The 18,141-nt window shown below is 40.3% G+C and overlaps 1 protein-coding gene across 1 annotated transcript in view; it reads left to right on the forward strand.

Moving 5' to 3' along the window:
• Positions 1 to 18,141, forward strand: part of LOC109936268 (xanthine dehydrogenase-like) — a 116,350-nt gene that overhangs the window by 76,085 nt on the left and 22,124 nt on the right. Inside the window, exons 23-26 of the mRNA XM_048595100.1 lie at positions 1,858 to 1,995; positions 8,292 to 8,374; positions 9,764 to 9,892; positions 17,080 to 17,213. Of these exons, the coding sequence (XP_048451057.1) occupies positions 1,858 to 1,995; positions 8,292 to 8,374; positions 9,764 to 9,892; positions 17,080 to 17,213 (484 nt within the window). The remainder of the gene's footprint in view (positions 1 to 1,857; positions 1,996 to 8,291; positions 8,375 to 9,763; positions 9,893 to 17,079; positions 17,214 to 18,141) is intronic.

The following is an 18,141-nucleotide window of genomic DNA, read 5'->3' on the forward strand; positions in this document are numbered from 1 at the left end:
GGGAGAGAGGGGGAGGCGGATAGAAGATGGATAGAGGAGAAGATAGGAACAGCAGGAACAGCAACTCATATTCCGCTTGGGAACCCTGCAGCCCAATGGTATCAATGTGGATTTCACAAGCTTCAAAATCTCCCCTCCCCCTAACGCATCCCAAAACCAGCCCAGCTCGTCCCCGCCTCCCTAACCTGTTCTTCCTCCCACCTATCCCCTCCTCCCACCTCAAGCCGCACCCCCATCTCCTACCTACTAACCTCATCCTGCCCCCTTGACCTGTCCGTCCTCCCTGGACTGACCTATCCCCTCCCTAACTCCCCACCTACACTCACCTTTACCGGCTCCATCCCCGCCTCTTTGACCTGTCTGTTTCCTCTCCACCTATCTTCTCCTCTATCCATCTTCTATCCGCCTTCCCCTCTCTCCCTATTTATTTCAGAACCCCCTTCCCCTCCCCCACGTCTGATGAAGGGTCTAGGCCGGAAACGTCAGCCTTCCTGCTCCTATGATGCTGCTTGGCCTGCTGTGTTCATCCAGCTCTACACCTTGTTGTCTAAGTAGAATTAACATTTTGGGTCCAGTGATCCTTCTTCTGTTCTGTTCTGAAGAAGAGTTACTGGACCTGAAATGTTAACTCTGCTTTCTCTCCACAGATATCTGGCAGACTTGCTGATTTTCCCTTGCAATTTATGTTTTTGTTTCAGATTTCCAGAGTCTACAGTTCTTTGTTTTATGTTAGTCTAAAAATTGTTAACTGTCCTTCACAGCCCCTGGAAGAAATAGCACTATCTTCATTCATCCACAACCTCTTCATTCAGAACATTCGCTTTTGCTAGCCTTATAAACTGAATATAACGATACCAAACCCGAGAGCAGGTTATCTGCTCAAGTTCTGAACTGAAGAGTTGCAGAACTGAATGAAACTAATTGTTGAATCAATCAATGAATCAAATAGGTTCTTACAGCAGTTGGCAGTGGTTACATGGTTGCCATTAGGTCAGTTTTTTTATTCTGGTTTTGTATTGAATTCAAATTCCACCATACACCTTGATTGGATTCAAACCCATGTTCCCAGAACAATAACCTCAGATTCTGGATTATTACTATATTAACATTACCACTATGCTACCATCTCCCCATGAAACTGGCCATCCCTTAATAAGCTCTTTCTGTCACAGTAAAGCATCAGTAGCAGTAAAATTAGTACAACAATCAAGCTGCCAACTTAATAGACTCCAGCAAAAGGAAATATTTTATAAACAGGGCAATTTGGTTTGTGTGAAGTTGATTTTACAAATTAATGCATTCAACATGGAGCTTGTATGCTCAGGGTATTAATAATGTGGAGGTGCCGATGTTGGACTGGAGTGGACAAGGTGAGAAGTCACATGACACCAGGTTATAGTCCAACAGGTCCAACAGCACTGTCCAGACCCGAAACGTCAGCTTTCCTGCTCCTCTGATGCTGCTTGGCCTGCTGTGTTCATCCAGCTCCACACCTTGTTATCTCAGATTCTCCAGCATTGACAGTTCCTACTATCACTGCTCCGAAAGCTTGTGTTTCAAATAAACCTGTTGGACTACAACCTGGTTTCGTATGACTTCTGACCAGGATACTAATGACAATGCAAAGATCAGTTAGCCCACTTCTGACTCATCTAATTTATGTTTGATTTCGGTCATGCCTACTGATAAATACACAAACCATGCGAAATGTAGATCTTCTTGCTCTGATTGAATATTGTACTTCCATGCCTATGTATGCAAATACATTTGAACAATGTGATAACAAACCTGTTTTTTTTCTCTTGCACTTGTTCACTGAATTGGAGCATTAAGCATTTTTATCATCAATCCGAACAGCTCAGATAGAAAAAGTGAATGTGACTGACCGACTTCAAGCAATTGAGAAATTCAATGCAGACAACAGGTGGAAGAAGAAAGGACTGGCAGTGGTTCCTCTCAAATACTGCTTGGACTGGACTGAAGGCTTTTACCTGTGTGAGTGCTGTTTAGAAACACTGTGGTTCTATGGCTGGTTTAGATTGCATCAGTGAAATCATCAGAGGTTGCATACCTATTGTAGAAGAAAAGAAACTCAGTTGTCCTCTTAAAATATGATTCCAATTTCACTGATTTAACTTCTATGCATCTAACTATGTTAAGGCTGTTTATGCCGGAACTTCTTTTACAGGATATTGGGTTTGGGGAGGATGCTTTAATCAATAAAATCCGATGATAAAATCTGTTCCGAGGAACGGTCACTGTTAACTCTGACTTTTCTTCACAGATGCTGCCAGACTTGCTGAGCTTTTACAATAACTTCTGTTCTTGTTCCTGCTTTAATCAATACATTTGCAGACTGCTTTGCAGAATACCTCCAGTCCCAACGCAAGTATGACCTTGACCTTTCTGTAGCTGGTCATTTTAACACAGCATCCTGCACGCATGCCCACTTGTCTGTCCTCAGCACGCTGCAACGTTCCAGTGAATCACAGCACAAACTGGCAGAACAACGTCTCATCTTCAGCTGGGCACTTTACAACCTTCTGGACTTAATATTGAATTCAACACCTTCAGGCTCCTTACATAGAAACATAGAAGATAGGAGCAGGCGGAGGTCTTTCGGCCTTTCAAGCCTGGTTTGCCATTCTTCCTTCTCTTTTAGCTTTACTTGTTGCATTCTCTGTCACCACGTCCTCTCTCTTCTTCCTCCACTCCAGTGGGACCATCTGTTCTTTCCTGTCTAGCGGTTAGATTGTTCTGCCAATCTCACATTCCGATCACTTAATCTGAACAATCAGCGTCCTTTCTCTCCCAGCACTCCATCCTCCTACTATTACATAAATGCTGACCCCTCCACCCTTTACATCAGCTCTGATGAAGAGTCATCTAGAGTCGAAACGTTAGCTTGTTCTCTCTTCATGGATGCTCGCTGACCAGCTGTGATCTCCAGCATTTGTTGGTTTCAGTTCAGATTCCAGCATCTGTAGTAACTTGCTCCTACATTTATTTATCATGTCTTGTGTGACACAAGAAGAAATATTTGATTTTATTTCAGCTTGGCTACAGATTCTTCTTTTGTCAGGGTACATAACATTGAAACTAACTTTGTCCATAAGGCTCATAGAGTTCCTGCCATGGAGAAGGAGACCATTCAGCCCGTCATGTCTGTGCTGGCTCTCCAAATGAGTGATTTACTTTGTGTCATTCTCCTGCCTTCTCCCTGTAACCCTGCACATTCTTCTTTTTTAGCTAAACCTGATTTCCTCTTGAATGCTTCACTTGTATCTGTCTCCCCCACACTCACTGATAGTTCGTTCCAGACCTTAACTACTCACTGCATGTAACTGTTTTCCTTATATCATGAATGCTTCTTTTAACAATTACTTTAAATCGGTGCCCCTTGTTCTTGACAATATTACAGTTAAACGATACTGGAACAATTAGCTGAAATTGACTCAAGAGTCAGATTCATTTCAGTTGTACCCTCTATGCATATTGACCTAATTCAGATTGGATAATACAGTGCAAAGCTATCCATTGTTTGGGATAAACGAGCTCTAACTTGACAGGTCTGACGATACTTGAAAAGAATGAACCAGTGCATTTGTCTGATTTATTCAGGTTGAGGGGATTTTAGTTCAGTTTAGCAGTGCTCGATAAATCTGGTTAAGACATCCTGTGATAACCCCTAAACATCTTATGGAAAAACATTAATTATTCTCCTTGTGGAGCTCGTTGAGTATGAACTCCCTTGGTGGTAGGTACTGCCTTCCCTGCTGGAGCTCATCACCTGAACCTTTTACAAAGCAAACACAGTGAGGCTCTTATGATGCTGTGGTGGTGTTCCTACCCCTAAACTGAGAGGCCTGCATTGGAGTCCCACCTGCTTCAGACGTGTATAACATCTCTGAACAGGTTGATTAGAAAAATAAGTTACATTTTTAAAAATGCAGACCCGGAGGGCCCTTTGGTGTAATGGTAGTGTCCCTTCCTCTGAGCCAAGAGTCCTGGATTCAAGTCCCACCTGTCCCAGAGGTGTGTAATAACATCTCTGATTAGAAAATATAAAGCAGACCCAGAGATGAGTCTGCAGAAGTGTATATCCCTGGCTGAGACAAGTCTGTATACACCACTATTTTGTTGCCCAACAATAAACAATGTTCTTTACCAGTTGGTTTTCCTAAGTTATTATGCATTCGTGTCACTTAGGGAATCACTTAATCCAAATGAATCCTTTGGAGTTATGGGGCTGGATTTTCACCATTGTGACAGTAATTGAGAGCCAGGAAATGTAGCAACTTCATGAATCTGCATCTGGTTCTGAGGAACCCATCCACTTCATTTTCAACCTTGAGTGCCCAAGTCTGGCTGGATCTGAAGCAGATCTGAGGTCTGAATGGAAGTGGTTAGGGAAAAAAAATGGCAATGGGTTCAGCAAGGTTGGAGTCCTGCATGCAGGTTTGCTATACACAGTCTCACTCGCACAACTGGGATTTACTGGCCTTTAGGAATGGGGCTCAGAATCTCAGAATCGGTCCCTACCTGCCATTTTTAAGAATGATCCACCCCCATCCTGGGCCTTGGCATCTTGATGAAGCAAGTTATTTATTTCCATGGTATTTAATTGAATAATTTATTTGTCACTCAACTATCATGTTGTTTTTATGACCCCTTCATTCATTCATTCGCGGGGATGTGGGCATCACTGGCCAGACCAGCATTTATTGCCCAATCTCAATTTGCCTGGAGAAGGGAATGATAAGCAGATTTCTTGAACAACTGCTGTCCATATGATAACATAATCCCAAAGTCCTGAGGGGAAGGAAGTTTCAGGATTTTGACCTGACAATAGTGGAGGAACACCAATTTATCATATTTTGGTAAAGTGTCAATTTCATTGAGTTTCTCCTCAAGGCCTATTGGGTTTTCTCATACTATCATCCCAAACATGGCACATTAACTATCCACCATTCTCTCATGGCTCCCCTAATGCCATATACTAGCACGATTTCTCCCATTCGCTGTAGCTGAATGCACTCACCTCTGCCAGGATATCCCACAATATCCCCGGATCCTTGCCACTAGTGCAACTTTAAAAGGCTACTCATGATCTATCACTCTCACAATTGAATCACAGAATCACAAAATGATTACTGCACAGAGCAGGCCATTGAGCTAATCATGCCTGAACAGGCTATTAAATGAGCATTATAACCTAGTGCATTATTCCCTGCTTTATTCCCATACTCTTTCACATTAATTTTAACCAAATAGTCATCCAATGTCATCTTGAATGCCTCAATTAAACCTACTTCTATCACACTTTCAAGCAATGCACTCCATACCCAAATAACTTGCAGAATGAACCATTTTTCTTCATTACACGCTTGCTTCATTTACAGATCTCTTTAAATCAATCCTCTTCTTTTGCGAATGGGAAGTTTCTCCCTATTCACTCTATGCAGCACACTCATGATTTTGAAAACTTCTATTAGAGCTCCTCTTAGCCTTCTTCTCTCAAGAGAAGAGTCCCACCTTCTTCAATCTGTTCTGATAACTGAAATTCCTCATCACTGGACTCAGTGTTGTAAACCGCTTCTGCATTCTCTCCAATGTGCTCACATCCTTTCTGTAATGTGGCGCCCAGACTGTAAGCAGTTCTCCAGCTGAGATCTAACCAGTGTCTGATACAAGTTCAACAGCAACTCCTTGCTCTTGTACTCTATGTCCCTTGATTAAAGATGACAATACTGTCTGCTTTATAAACTTCTCTTTCAATCTGTCCTATCACTTTCAATAGTCTGTGCATGTACAAACCCATATACACATCCTCCAGCCCCTTAGAATTGTACCCCATATTTTGTATTGTCTTTCAATGTTCTTCTACCAAAATGCCTCATTTTACACCGCTCTGCACCAGAACTCGTCTGAGACCTACCTGCCTACTCAACCAACTTGTCTGTGACCTTCTGGAGGAAACAGTCCTCTCCACAGTTTATAATTCTTCCAAGTTTTGCGTCATCCGCAATTTTTAATATTTCCCACTGCGCACCAAGGTCTAGGTCATTATCATATAGCAGAAAAAGCAAGTGTCCCAATATCAACCCCTGGAGAACTGTATTACTAACCTTCCTCCAGACCAAAAAATATTCATTGACCATTATTCTGTTTCCTTTCACTCAGACAATTTTGAATACACATTGCTACTGACCCTTTTATTACCATGACTTATTTTATACTCAAACTTCCCTCACAAGTCTGTTGTGTGGCACTGTATCAAACACCTTCCATAAGTCTATACACACCACATAAACTGGGTTATCATTATCAAGCCTTTCAGTTACCTCTTCAAAAGTCTCCAGAAAGTTAGTGAAACATGATTTCCCTTTAGAAATCCATGCTGACTCTTCCTAATCAACCTACCTTTTTCCTGTAACTACTAATTCCACCCAGAATAATTGTCTCTAGAAGCTTCCCAGATAGCTCCAGTTTTGCTTGGTCTCCTCAGTGCCATACGTGGTGAAATGGTGCCTTCAATGATCACTACATTAGCAATCTTTACTAACACTCTGGGGACACTGATTGATATGACAGCTAGACTCAGTAATGGGATCCTGAAACAATCATCAATTGGTTATAAAGCCCATCTAATTCATTTATGCCCTGGAGAGAAGGAAATCTGCCACCCATGCCTTGTCTGACTGACATTTGATTTCAGATCCACAGGAAACTTAATTTACCCTGTAATGGCCTGGCAAGGCACTCAGTTTAGGGCATTTAGAAATGGAAACTAAATGCTGGCTAGTGATGCCCATATTTCTGAAACAATAATTATCTGAATTATATGAGTTGTGTAATGTACTGCACCAACTTATGAAGTTCCTTTGTTAGCACATTCTAAAAGTGCTCTTAAAGGAACATGGGCAGCAGATGCAATGGAGCACCAGCACCTGCAAATTCCCTTCCAAGCCACATACCATCCTGACTTTGAAATGTAACGCCAGTATTTAATTGTTGCTGTGTCAACATCCTGGAACTCCCTTCCTATCTGTAGGAGTATTTGCACCAGGTGGACTGCAGTTGTTTAAGAAGGTAGCTCCCTTCTCAAAGGAGTGAGGCTGGACAACAAATGCAGACTTTGCAGTGAGGTCCACATCCCATGAAAGAATAATCAAACAAACATAGCAGGTTGTTGACAGTTTCATATATCTAAGCTCCACAAACAGCAGCAATCTTTCATGATATTGAAATAAACACATGCTTTGCAAAAGCTGGAGCTATTACTCTAAACTGAATAAGAGAATGTGGGCCAACAGAAAACTGACTGAGAACACCCAACTGCAAGTCTAACAAGCTTAAATCCTTAGTACATTTCTCTGGAAATTAGACAATATGTGCTCAGCAGAAGAAGATGCTAACCAATTGTCACCATTGGTGTTGCAGTTAATTCTCAAAATCATTTGGAAGTATGGGGCCAACAATTCAAAGGTCATTAAGTGTGCTAATTCCATTAGCATACGTTCATTGCTAAACCACCATCATCTGCACAGACTCATCCATGTCATTGGACAGACTATGGCTGCAAGCCCAAAGACCTTCTGTACAGTGAACTGACCAGTGGGTTACAGCTAACCTGGGTGTCCATTTCTCTGCTACAAGTATACCTCCAAAAATGAGGAATGAGGATGTCTAACATTAATACTGACAATTAGGAGATGGTTGTCAATAGCCATGTCCTGTGGGGACTGACTGTTTGGAGTGGCATTGGAAGAAGCCAGCAGAAATGGAAAACTCACTTGACTGAGAAGAGGGCCAGAGAAAACAAAGGACAACAAATCTAGTGTCTTCTCAGCCCACTGTTTCCTTCTGCACTGTTTCCTTCTGCAGAGAATACCTTGCCAGCTTGGGACTCATGAGCCATCAAGGCAATGCTTAATAGAGTTAATCATGAAGGCCCAAACCATTGTCTCATGAGACAGACGTCAGTTAAGACCAAGACTTCGGAAAACATCAGTAAAAATTTGGCTTATATATGGTCATACTGAAAACTTTTCTCAAATATAAAGCGTTTTACCAATATAAGGAATATCCCAACAACCATATGGCTCTCTGTTCCAATACTTGAACAGTCAAATAAAATTAGATTTAATGTAAGTTTGATTCTACTTACACTTTATCAGATTCCACTTTATGTTCACCTTTTCCCTGTATATTTGATTAGTTATGTGTTTAATCTTAATTGATCTACAGCGCATATTGTGTTTTCTAACTATAATTTACTGTAATTTCAGGCACTGTTTCAATATTTGCCAGTGATGGTTCAGTCATGGTAACACATGGTGGAGTTGAAATTGGTCAAGGCATTAATACTAAGGTAGTTGCCAAAATGTATGGAGAGATTCCTTCTTGCACATAATCTGGTTTATGTTCTTTAAAATTAACTAAGGTTTTAGAGTAGAATCGTAGCTCGCGTTGTGGATGTTGTAGTCGGTTGGCTCACCGAGCTGGTTCGTTGTTCCGCAGACGTTTCGTTATCCTGCTGGGTAACACTGAGATAATCCAGCTCAACGGACTCCAGAGTTTACATAACAGGTGGGAAAACACAACGGCACTTCATCGGAGGTTGCACTGATAATGTTACCCAGCAGAGTAATGAAACGTTTATGAAACAACGAACCAGCTAGGCGAGCCAACCAACTACAACATCTTTAAAATTATTTTTGCTTCCTACATTTTAATTGCTTAATCCAATTGCCTTCCCATTGTTCTATCCTTTTATTTTACTCCCACTACAATCTCTATAGTTTGAGGTTTTACTGCAGTAGGCAAAAGGCAGAAGTGGGTTAATAACAAACCAGCCAGGTAACATGCCTGCCTCTATTCAGCCCAGTTCCTCAGTGCTATTTGCAGCTCCTTAATTCAGGTCAGTGTCAGTATCCTCCCCCTGTACTGTCCTCATCCTCCTCACTATTCTTACCACTTTTCTGTCCTCTTCTAGCCCACCAACTTATTCAGTATCCATTTTATAAGCAGAACTCACAAGCCTCAATATATCATTTGGAAGTGGTGCAAAAGCTCAAAAATTTTCAAAAATTACTATTTACTTGAATAGAGACCTGAAAAAGAAGGTTATTCTCTTCAGAAGCTCATAAAACTGTCAAAATAAACAATCACTTGACCAAGCATGTAAGAAATAAAACACAGGTCCCCAAATCTGTCAAGAAAAACAACATTTTTTTTCCCAAGGGCAAATGTGACAGAAAGCTCTCCACTTCAAATCTCTTTACTCCCTTGTAAGCCAGCTAAGCCATTGCTAACACACTATCCTTGGTCAAAGAAACAAATTTTTTTCTGCTGAAATAAACAGGTATTTGAATTCAGGCAAGAATTAGTGTATTTGTAAAATCTTCAAAACCTAAGCAGATGAATGAGCTGGACTGCAAAGAATAAATGTATCAATGAAAGCAATTAGCTCTAGATCACGTACTGTGCAAGTTTGAAACAACCTTTCTTCCTCCAATTTATGCAAATCACAGTTCCAAACTATTGTCGCACATGCTATTTGCCAAGCAGATATTAGCACATAGAAATTGAACCAAATGTCAAACAAAATGCTTAACAATATATGCACTGCTCAATTTCCTCTAGGCCAAGGAGAGAGAAAAATTGGTTCTGACATTTTCACTATTACCATTTTCTTTGATGCTTTGATTATTTTGATATTGAAATGAATGTCTGATTTTTCCCTCCTTCTGTAAATCAGGTTGCTCAAGTGTGTGCCTATGTGCTAGGAATTCCAGTTGATTTGATCGCTATAAAACCAACCACAACAATTAGCAGTCCGAACTCTGGTACAACTGGGCGCAGCATTACCAGTGAACTGAACTGTCTGGTGAGATTTTATGTTTTTCAGAATAGATATCCTGTATATAAACATCAAAGTGATATCAATGATTATATTCATATTATTTTGTAATGAATTTTCATCACTTTTGGCTAGTAGTAATAAGGAGAAATGTTCTTGTTGGTGATACAGTAAAGTTTTGTTGTGATAGCAGAATCCTACAATACTTAGACTTCACTTCTCATCTACCATTCAGCACCATTCACATTTCAATGGATCATCCTTCAAACTTCCACCTCTAATATGAATGTTCCACCAAACACAACCAAACATCCCATCTATTTCAAGCATTTTGAAGGACTACATCCTTCTGCAACACCCTAGCTCACTTCTCAACCACATTCAAGAACCCCTTTCCTTCCCATACAAGTACAGGAGAAGTATCAGCTGCCCTTTTACCTCCTCCCTTGGAACAATCCTGAAACTCTCTTTCCTGGTAAAACAGTAATCCACTAGTAGTTCTTTCAAATTCATATACTGAATTCACTGCTCACAATGCAGTTTGCTGTCCACTGGGGAAATCGACTGCAGATGGTACAACTTTGTGAAGCACCCTCTTTCAATCCACGGCAGTCCATGAATTTCCAGTCACTGGTCATTTTAATTCTCTGCCTCACCATTCCACAGCCTTCTCTGTCCCCAGCCTCCTACACTTTTTTCAATGAAACTCAACATACATTCAAAACGCAGCATCTCATTATTTGATTGGCTATTCTGAATTTATATTATTTTCAGAAATTTCACATCATGACATTTGCCCTCATATTTTCGGGATGATAGCTGTTGGTTATGCTTTTCTCACTTTCTCTCAACATCATTTATCTTGACTTGTTCTGCCTTCCCTTACATCACTATCCATTTGAACATTTAAACTTCCCTGTCTTCCAACACAGATCTTTCTTTTCTTCTTCTCCCTTTCTTCTTTTCCCTGATTCTGCACTTACTTGAGCAATGATGAATCATTAGTGAATTCCAATTCTGGCAATAGGTCAATGATCTAAAATCTGAACTGCTCTCCTCTCCACTATTGCTGTCTGACCTGTTCAATGTTTTTAGACATTTCTGATATTTTGTTTTAGTTTCAGAATAAGCTGCACAGTCAGACTGAGGGAGACTCTGCCTGCGTGAGACTCAGACAGACTGAGGAACTGGGAATTTGGGCCAAAATGGGAATTTGGGGTAGAGGGGGAAAGAGATCCTTTAAGTAAGGTTTCCTCCAAGAAATAAAGTCTCCAGAGCAAGAGGTAAGCAGGGCAGGAAGTAAGGTGCAGAGCAAGAGCCATAGACATAGACATAGAGGTGTACAGCACGGAAACAAACCCTTTGGTCCAACTCGTCCATGCTGACCAGATATCCTAAATTAATCTAGTCCCATTTGCCAGCATTTCTCCCATTTGCCTCTAAACCCTTCCTATTCATAAAATCATCCAGATGCCTTTTAAATGTTGTAATCATACCAGCCTCCACCACTTCCTCCGGCAGCTCTTTCCATACATGCAGCACAGTCTGTATGAAAAGGTTGCCCCTTAGGTCCCTTTTAAATCTTTCCCCACTCACCTTAAATCTATGCCCTATTGTTTTGGATTCCCCTACCCCAAGGAAAAGACCTTGACTATTCACCCTATCCATGCCCCTCATGACTTTATTAACTTCGAAAAGGTTACCCCTCAGCCTGCAACGCTCCAGAGAAAATAGCCCCAGGCTATGCAGCTTCTCCTTATTAATTGTTCTGTTCATTACATTCAGCAGTCCTCCACCTTTAACAGATTTTTTATTAAAACAAGCAAAGTAAAAACAGATTCCCGCACTGCCTGTAAAAACTCCATACACCCTATATACCCTTTACTGCTTCTTGTCAGCATAGTTTAATGAAGTTAAAATATTGCAAGATTGTTAATCTATGTCATCTACTTATTTCACTCATTTGCTTACAAATTTCTACATTTACCTCCTTTGCACTATTAAGTGATGATGCGCACCCATATTAACATTCCTTTTATTTCATTTCAATTCACATGGATTTTGTTTCTAATCTTTTCAATTATGCCCCTATTTTTTACTACCATTTTATTACCTCTAACTAACAGAGTCACTCTTATCATCTCTTCTTTCCTTTTCTAATTATGCTGTAACCTGCAATAATCCATGCTGTTCTTTTTACAGCCCTATTTCAGTTATTCCTAGTCTACCTGGTTAATTGTTATGGATCACAACTCCAGCTTTCACATTTCATTTTGGATGGCAAGTACATTGCTGCACAGACAGCTTAAATTGTCTTTAGTACTTTCCTTCATTAACAGTCCTTTAGTTTTGAAACTATTTGTTGCCACAGCATTTGTTACCCTTGCTCTAGCCTTGGCATGTCTTTTACTCTCACCACCTACTCTGCATTCAACTTGTTACTTTCATAAGATCCGCCTGCTTCTAACTTATTTAAAGTAATACTTTATTGTCATTTTTATCCTTTCCAGTTGAACATTGGTTCCACACCAATTCAAGTGGAGTCAATGTCAACAACACAGCTCCTTTCCATGGTGTTCAAGTGTTCACCTAAATAGTTCTTGGATATCTTGAGGGTTCTTGCCTCTACCACCATTTTAGGCAATGAGTTTCAGATACCCAAATCCTCTGGATGAAAAGACTTTCTCAAATCCCCTTTAAATTTCCAACTCCTTACCTCCCCTGATTATTGACCCCTTCAAAATGGGAAATGTTTCTCCCTATCTACCTTGTCTATACCACTTAGAACTCTGTACCCCTTAAATCAGGTCTCCTATCAGCCTTGTCCAATCTAAGGAAAAGAACCCCAGCCTGTCTAGTCCCTCTTCGTAGCTGAATTGCTCCAGACCAGATAACTACTTCCTGTCTGTATGCTACCGGTAACACAATCTGGTGAACTTCTGCCCATTTCTCCTCTGTACTAACCTCCATTTTCGCCTTAGGATTCTATCCTTAAGGTAATAACATTCAGGAATACATTCTGATTCCTTTTCCGAGTAAGCCTTATGATATAAACATTTTATTGCCTCATCTTTTTGCTGTAACTCTATTAGTCATTCAGAACTAAACACCTCTGCCTGATCCTCTACGTGTTTCGGCTTTTTCTTTACCATTTCATCAATTGGGTGTCAGCTAACTGGACCTCAGCTCCTTCATCTTTCTCTTTGGTTTTCCCCTCTTGCTTTAACTTGTGACTGTGGGATCTTGTCACCACACAGTCTGGCAAAATTCCAGGGTACTTTTCTTTTAACTCTTCAGTTCCCTGATTTTCCTTCGGCTCTCCGTAACAAGGGGCATCACCCCCATCTTTGACCCTGCTAAGTTGTTTCCAAGAACAAACTGTGTTCCTGGAATAGACACTCTTTCAATCACTCCCACTGTCACTTCCCCAGTCTTGATTGGACTTTCTAGCCTTATCTTACACAGGGGAATGCTAAATCTCTCTCCATTTATTCCACAGATTATCACTCTCTCAGATAACATTTCAGAAGGAGTGCAAATACTTTCATCTCTTACTATTAGATACTGACCAGCTCCCATATCTCTCAATATTTTAACTTCTTTCCCTTCTCCCCCTGTTCTTCCTGAGTAAACCTTACCCACAGAGGTGAAGTCTTTGAAGAGATCGGGCACTATCTTACTATCCAGCCTGTGGCTAGGCTGTGCACTGTCCTACAGCTCCTCAACTTATCTTGGGATTTCCTTGATTAACTCAACTAATCCCACCGGTTTAGCTTCTTTTACTACATCGTTTTTCCCAGTGCTTTTCTTAATCCACCAACTCTGTGACTTTGTGTCCCCCCCACCCCCACCATTACAGTGGAAACACCTGAGGCCTTTCACCTCTTTTTCACCCTCTTGGGTTTCTTTTTCCACATGTTCCCAGTGTGATCTACTTTTTGTTTTTCATTGAAGGTTCTCCCTTTCTCCCAATTTCTATCCCTCACGGAAGGAAATTTCTGTCGGAAGCTAGATTTCAGTTTATGCACTAATGCATAATCATCTGCCATCTCTGCAGCTCTTCTCACTATTTTAACTTTCTGTGCCTCAACAGGAGTTCTTATCATTTCTGGAAGTGAGTTTGTGAACTCGTCCAGGAGATTAATCTGTCTAAGATCCTCATATGTCTTTTCTATCTTTAATGCACTCATCCATCTATCGAAGTTGCTATGTTTAACTCTTTCATATTTGACATAAGTCTGACCTGGGTTCCTTTCTTATATTTCTGAACCATTGTCTATATGTTTCTGGTAACAGTTTGTAGGCACTCAAAAAAGCCTGTTTTACTTCTTCATTTTCTCTCTACACCTTCTCAGATAGCGCTGCAAACACCTCACTAGCCCTACCTACCAACTTGGTCTGAATTAACATTACCCACACAGTCTCTGGCCAGTTCAACTGGTTAGCCAATTTCTCAAAGGAAATGAAATAGGCTTCTACATCTTTCTCATCAAATATTGGCAACGTTTTGACATATTTGTTTATATCCCTATCAGGTCTTTGGCAACAATGGATTTACTCATCATTACACATCCCCTCTCTCTAAGCCTATCTTCTACCTTCATTTCCATCCTTTTAAGTCGGCTATTCTGTTTAATTTGCAACTTCTGAAGTTCAAACTCTCTCTCTTTTTCTTTTTCTTCTCTCTCAGCTTGTAACCATAATTCAAACAGTTTCAGTTCCATTTCTTTCTCTTCTGCCCTGGCTCTTCTTTTCTTTTCTTGATCTTCTAACTCCAATTGTCTAATTTTCAATTTATTTTTTTTTCTAACTCCACTGCACTTGCTTGTTTCTCTGGTATACCTAAATGTTTGACTAACTCGTTTGCAATTTTAGTTTTCCTCTTGTCCCTAGTTAAACCCAAATCTAACTCATCTGCTAAGTCAAAAAGTATATCCTTCCTCTGTCTTTCTAAACTTTCTTGGCAAATTTGGGAAGCATCCTCAAACCCCAGAACCTCTTTAGCAATGTTAAGAGCTATTTCCCCCATGTTTGATTTAACCAACCACAAGTAACTGAAATTAAACAGATTTTCCACTTTATCGCCTAAGTTTTACTTAAAGATCTAGGACACTAATCCCCAAGTCTGTTTAAATCTGCTGTGACCTTTCATACCCCAAATCTGTTCAAATCTGTCTAAATCCATTCAGATCACTTAAACGATCCAGCCAGATCCCAGACCTGAGCCCCCAATTTGTTACAGAGAGGAGGTCAAATCCCTCTGATAATTAAAACTGAAACACCCAGAGAAGCTCGCTTCAGCTCGCCTCGTAATCTGCTGGAGGAAATGAGAAAAATGGCAAATAACCTGCCTTTCACCTCCCAAAGGAGGGGTTAAATGAAATGAAATGCTTTCACTCACTCTATAATCAACAAGTAACAATTTATTTATCTAACGCTAACAGTGAACAAATTAGCAAAACTACTAACAAACTGAACAATTTCCCTTCAACCACTAACTATTGCCTAATAAAACAAAATTCTAATGCTATGCTGCTCCAATAAATACAAGTCCCACTTGTATAATCCAAATTAATAATATAAAATAAATCCCAGACTCTTAAAACCGCAGTCAGGATGGGTCTTCCGAAAGCTCCGTACCCTCTCCAATGATCCTCAGCAAGGAATGTCTTTCTCCGTTGAGTTTTGGTGTCTGAAATGTCTTTCTCCATCGAATTCAGATGTCAAGAATGTTAGCTAAGAGTGTTGTGGTACCTTTTAGATGGTGCTTAAACAGACAGCATAAGGAGTCTGTGAGAGCCAGAGTCTTACTCTTCAATGGCAGTTCGCTCTCACCCTGATTTTCAATAATACTCTTCTTATACACCATTGATGACCTGTCAATTTTCTTATAATAGGATTGGTCCCACGTTGTCAACACCATCAGATTTAAATTCAATTGGATTTCAGTCTCTAAGCACCTCATTTAAATTAATTGGCTGATATTCAAGCTAATGCTTTAACATCAGAACAAACCTAGGTTTCTAACCACACAGCCAAATGATATATGTTTCAATTTCAGAACTGCCTGTATATCTGCAGCTGCTTGCAAACATTTTTGTCAAAATCTCCAAGCTTAGAAAAGCACATCACTACCTAAAGGGACTATTTTTACAAACAAATTCTAACTTCCTGACTTCCAATTAACAAGTACTCTATAGAACTTTGCAACAATTTGCTCACGGCAAACCTCCACAAACAGCAGTCTGATCATGACCAGACAAGCTATTACGTTTTGTGATGCTGATGGTGGAATAAATATTGGCTAAGAACACTGAGAATAACAGACTTGCTGTCCTTCAAAATTTAAAGCATCTTTCAAACCCACTTAAGAGTCATTAGGAACCTTGGTTTAATTTCTTCAACTGAAGAATGGCACATCCAACATTGCAGCACTCCCTCAGCAGTGCTCTGGATGTAAGCCTTGATTTTTGTGCTGAAATTCTGGAGAAGGCCTTGAACCAACAACCATCTGACACAGAGGTAAGGATGTTACCAAACGGGCATTTGGAATGCCTACAACATGTCACATTGCTCAATGTGATGGATCTTTCCAATGTATCACATCCAGTTGGTGCCTCCTTCCAACTGAACTCTCACCTCACTCAGTCAATCATATAGTATAGTGGCTAAACAGTAGTGAAAGTGAGGACTTCTTGAAATTGATGAATTTGTTTTGTTTCAGAAAAAAATAAGATGGTGACTTATAATTGCAGTTGAGAATTAAAATGTGGAGTTCTCTGCCACATGGAATAGTTGAGGTGATGCACATAAGAGAAAGCTAGATAAATAAACAAGGGAAAAAGGAACAAAATAATATGTTGATGGGAGATGCCTGACCTATTTTCATGCTGTAAAATGTACGTATGTAAATGTAAGTTGCTATTGAGTGAAGGACAGGACTGCAATCTTAAGCTGCCTTTACACTGGACTAGGGCTGTTTCTATGCTGTTAAGGATTCAGGATCTTGTACATTTCCTTGGTAAATGTGTTTATAGTTATCATGTACTTCAATAAACAGATGTTACTAATTTAGATTGTTCTTTAGTTGGGAGCTCAAATAAATTTGAGATACCTGGATCTCAAGGGATGTTTTGAGAAAATATTGAGTTGCTGGACGATGATTATATTCATTTTTTAAAATCTGGTAAACCTGTGATTTGGTTTCCTCACAGGGTGTAAAAAATTGTTGCGAGATATTGAGGGAGAGAATGAGTCCTGTGAAGGCCATTCTCCCACCAGATACCCCTTGGAAGGATCTGGTGGCAGCCTGTTTTAAAGCCAAGATGAATATGACAGCACAATATTGGTGAGTACTTTAATTCATCAAGTAATCTTTACTGAATCTGAATGTTGGAGTTAGTCATACTACCTATGTTTGCTTCTTTACAAATGTAAGACTTGGATTTTGTAGTCAGCATCGATGCAGTGTGTTCCACTGACCTCAAAGAAAACTACCTACAGAAAAGTGATCTCTGTGGTTTGGAGTATCCCTTTTCTGATATTAGTTTGAATAGTGCAACAGGGTCAAAGAATTTCTAAGTCATAGATCATAGAATTCCTACAGTGTGGAAACAGGCCCTTCAGCCCAACAAGTCCACACCACCTGTCAGAGCATCCCACCCATCCCCCTCCCCCTGTAACCCACCCAATCCACACATCCCTGAACACTACAGGCAATTTAGCATGGCAAATCCACCTAACCTGCGCAACTTTGGACTGTGGGAGGAAACCTGCACAGACACAGGGAGAATGTACAAACTCTGCACAGTCACCCAAGGGTGGAGTCAAACCCAGGTCCCTGGCACTGCGAGACAACAGTGCTAACCACTGAGCCACCGTACCACCCTAATGCAAAGCATTCAACTCGTGGTTAAAATCCTACAGACTTGGTCAGTATGGGGATTGAACTCATGACCTTGGTGCTATTAGTACCATATTCTAACCAGCTGAGCTAACCGACAGCTCTGTGTCTACTAGCAATCATATAGTTTAACAGGGTGTGCTGCCTATTACATTAAGGATTTTCTCACAGATAGCAAGCCTGGAATTAAAATGCGCTAATTGTCTTTATCTTTTTATACATTTATAAGAGAGCAAAATAAATTATTATGTAAGCAGATATTGGAATCTGATTTATCACAATATCACTGGATAACTGGTAGTATAGTAGTAATGTCATTGGATTCGTAATCTAAATCTCATTATTGTTGCAGTTGGCCTTTAAATTCAATTAA

Source organism: Rhincodon typus, chromosome 3 (genome assembly GCF_021869965.1).
Source record: "Rhincodon typus isolate 14 chromosome 3, sRhiTyp1.1, whole genome shotgun sequence".
Lineage (NCBI taxonomy): Eukaryota > Metazoa > Chordata > Chondrichthyes > Orectolobiformes > Rhincodontidae > Rhincodon > Rhincodon typus.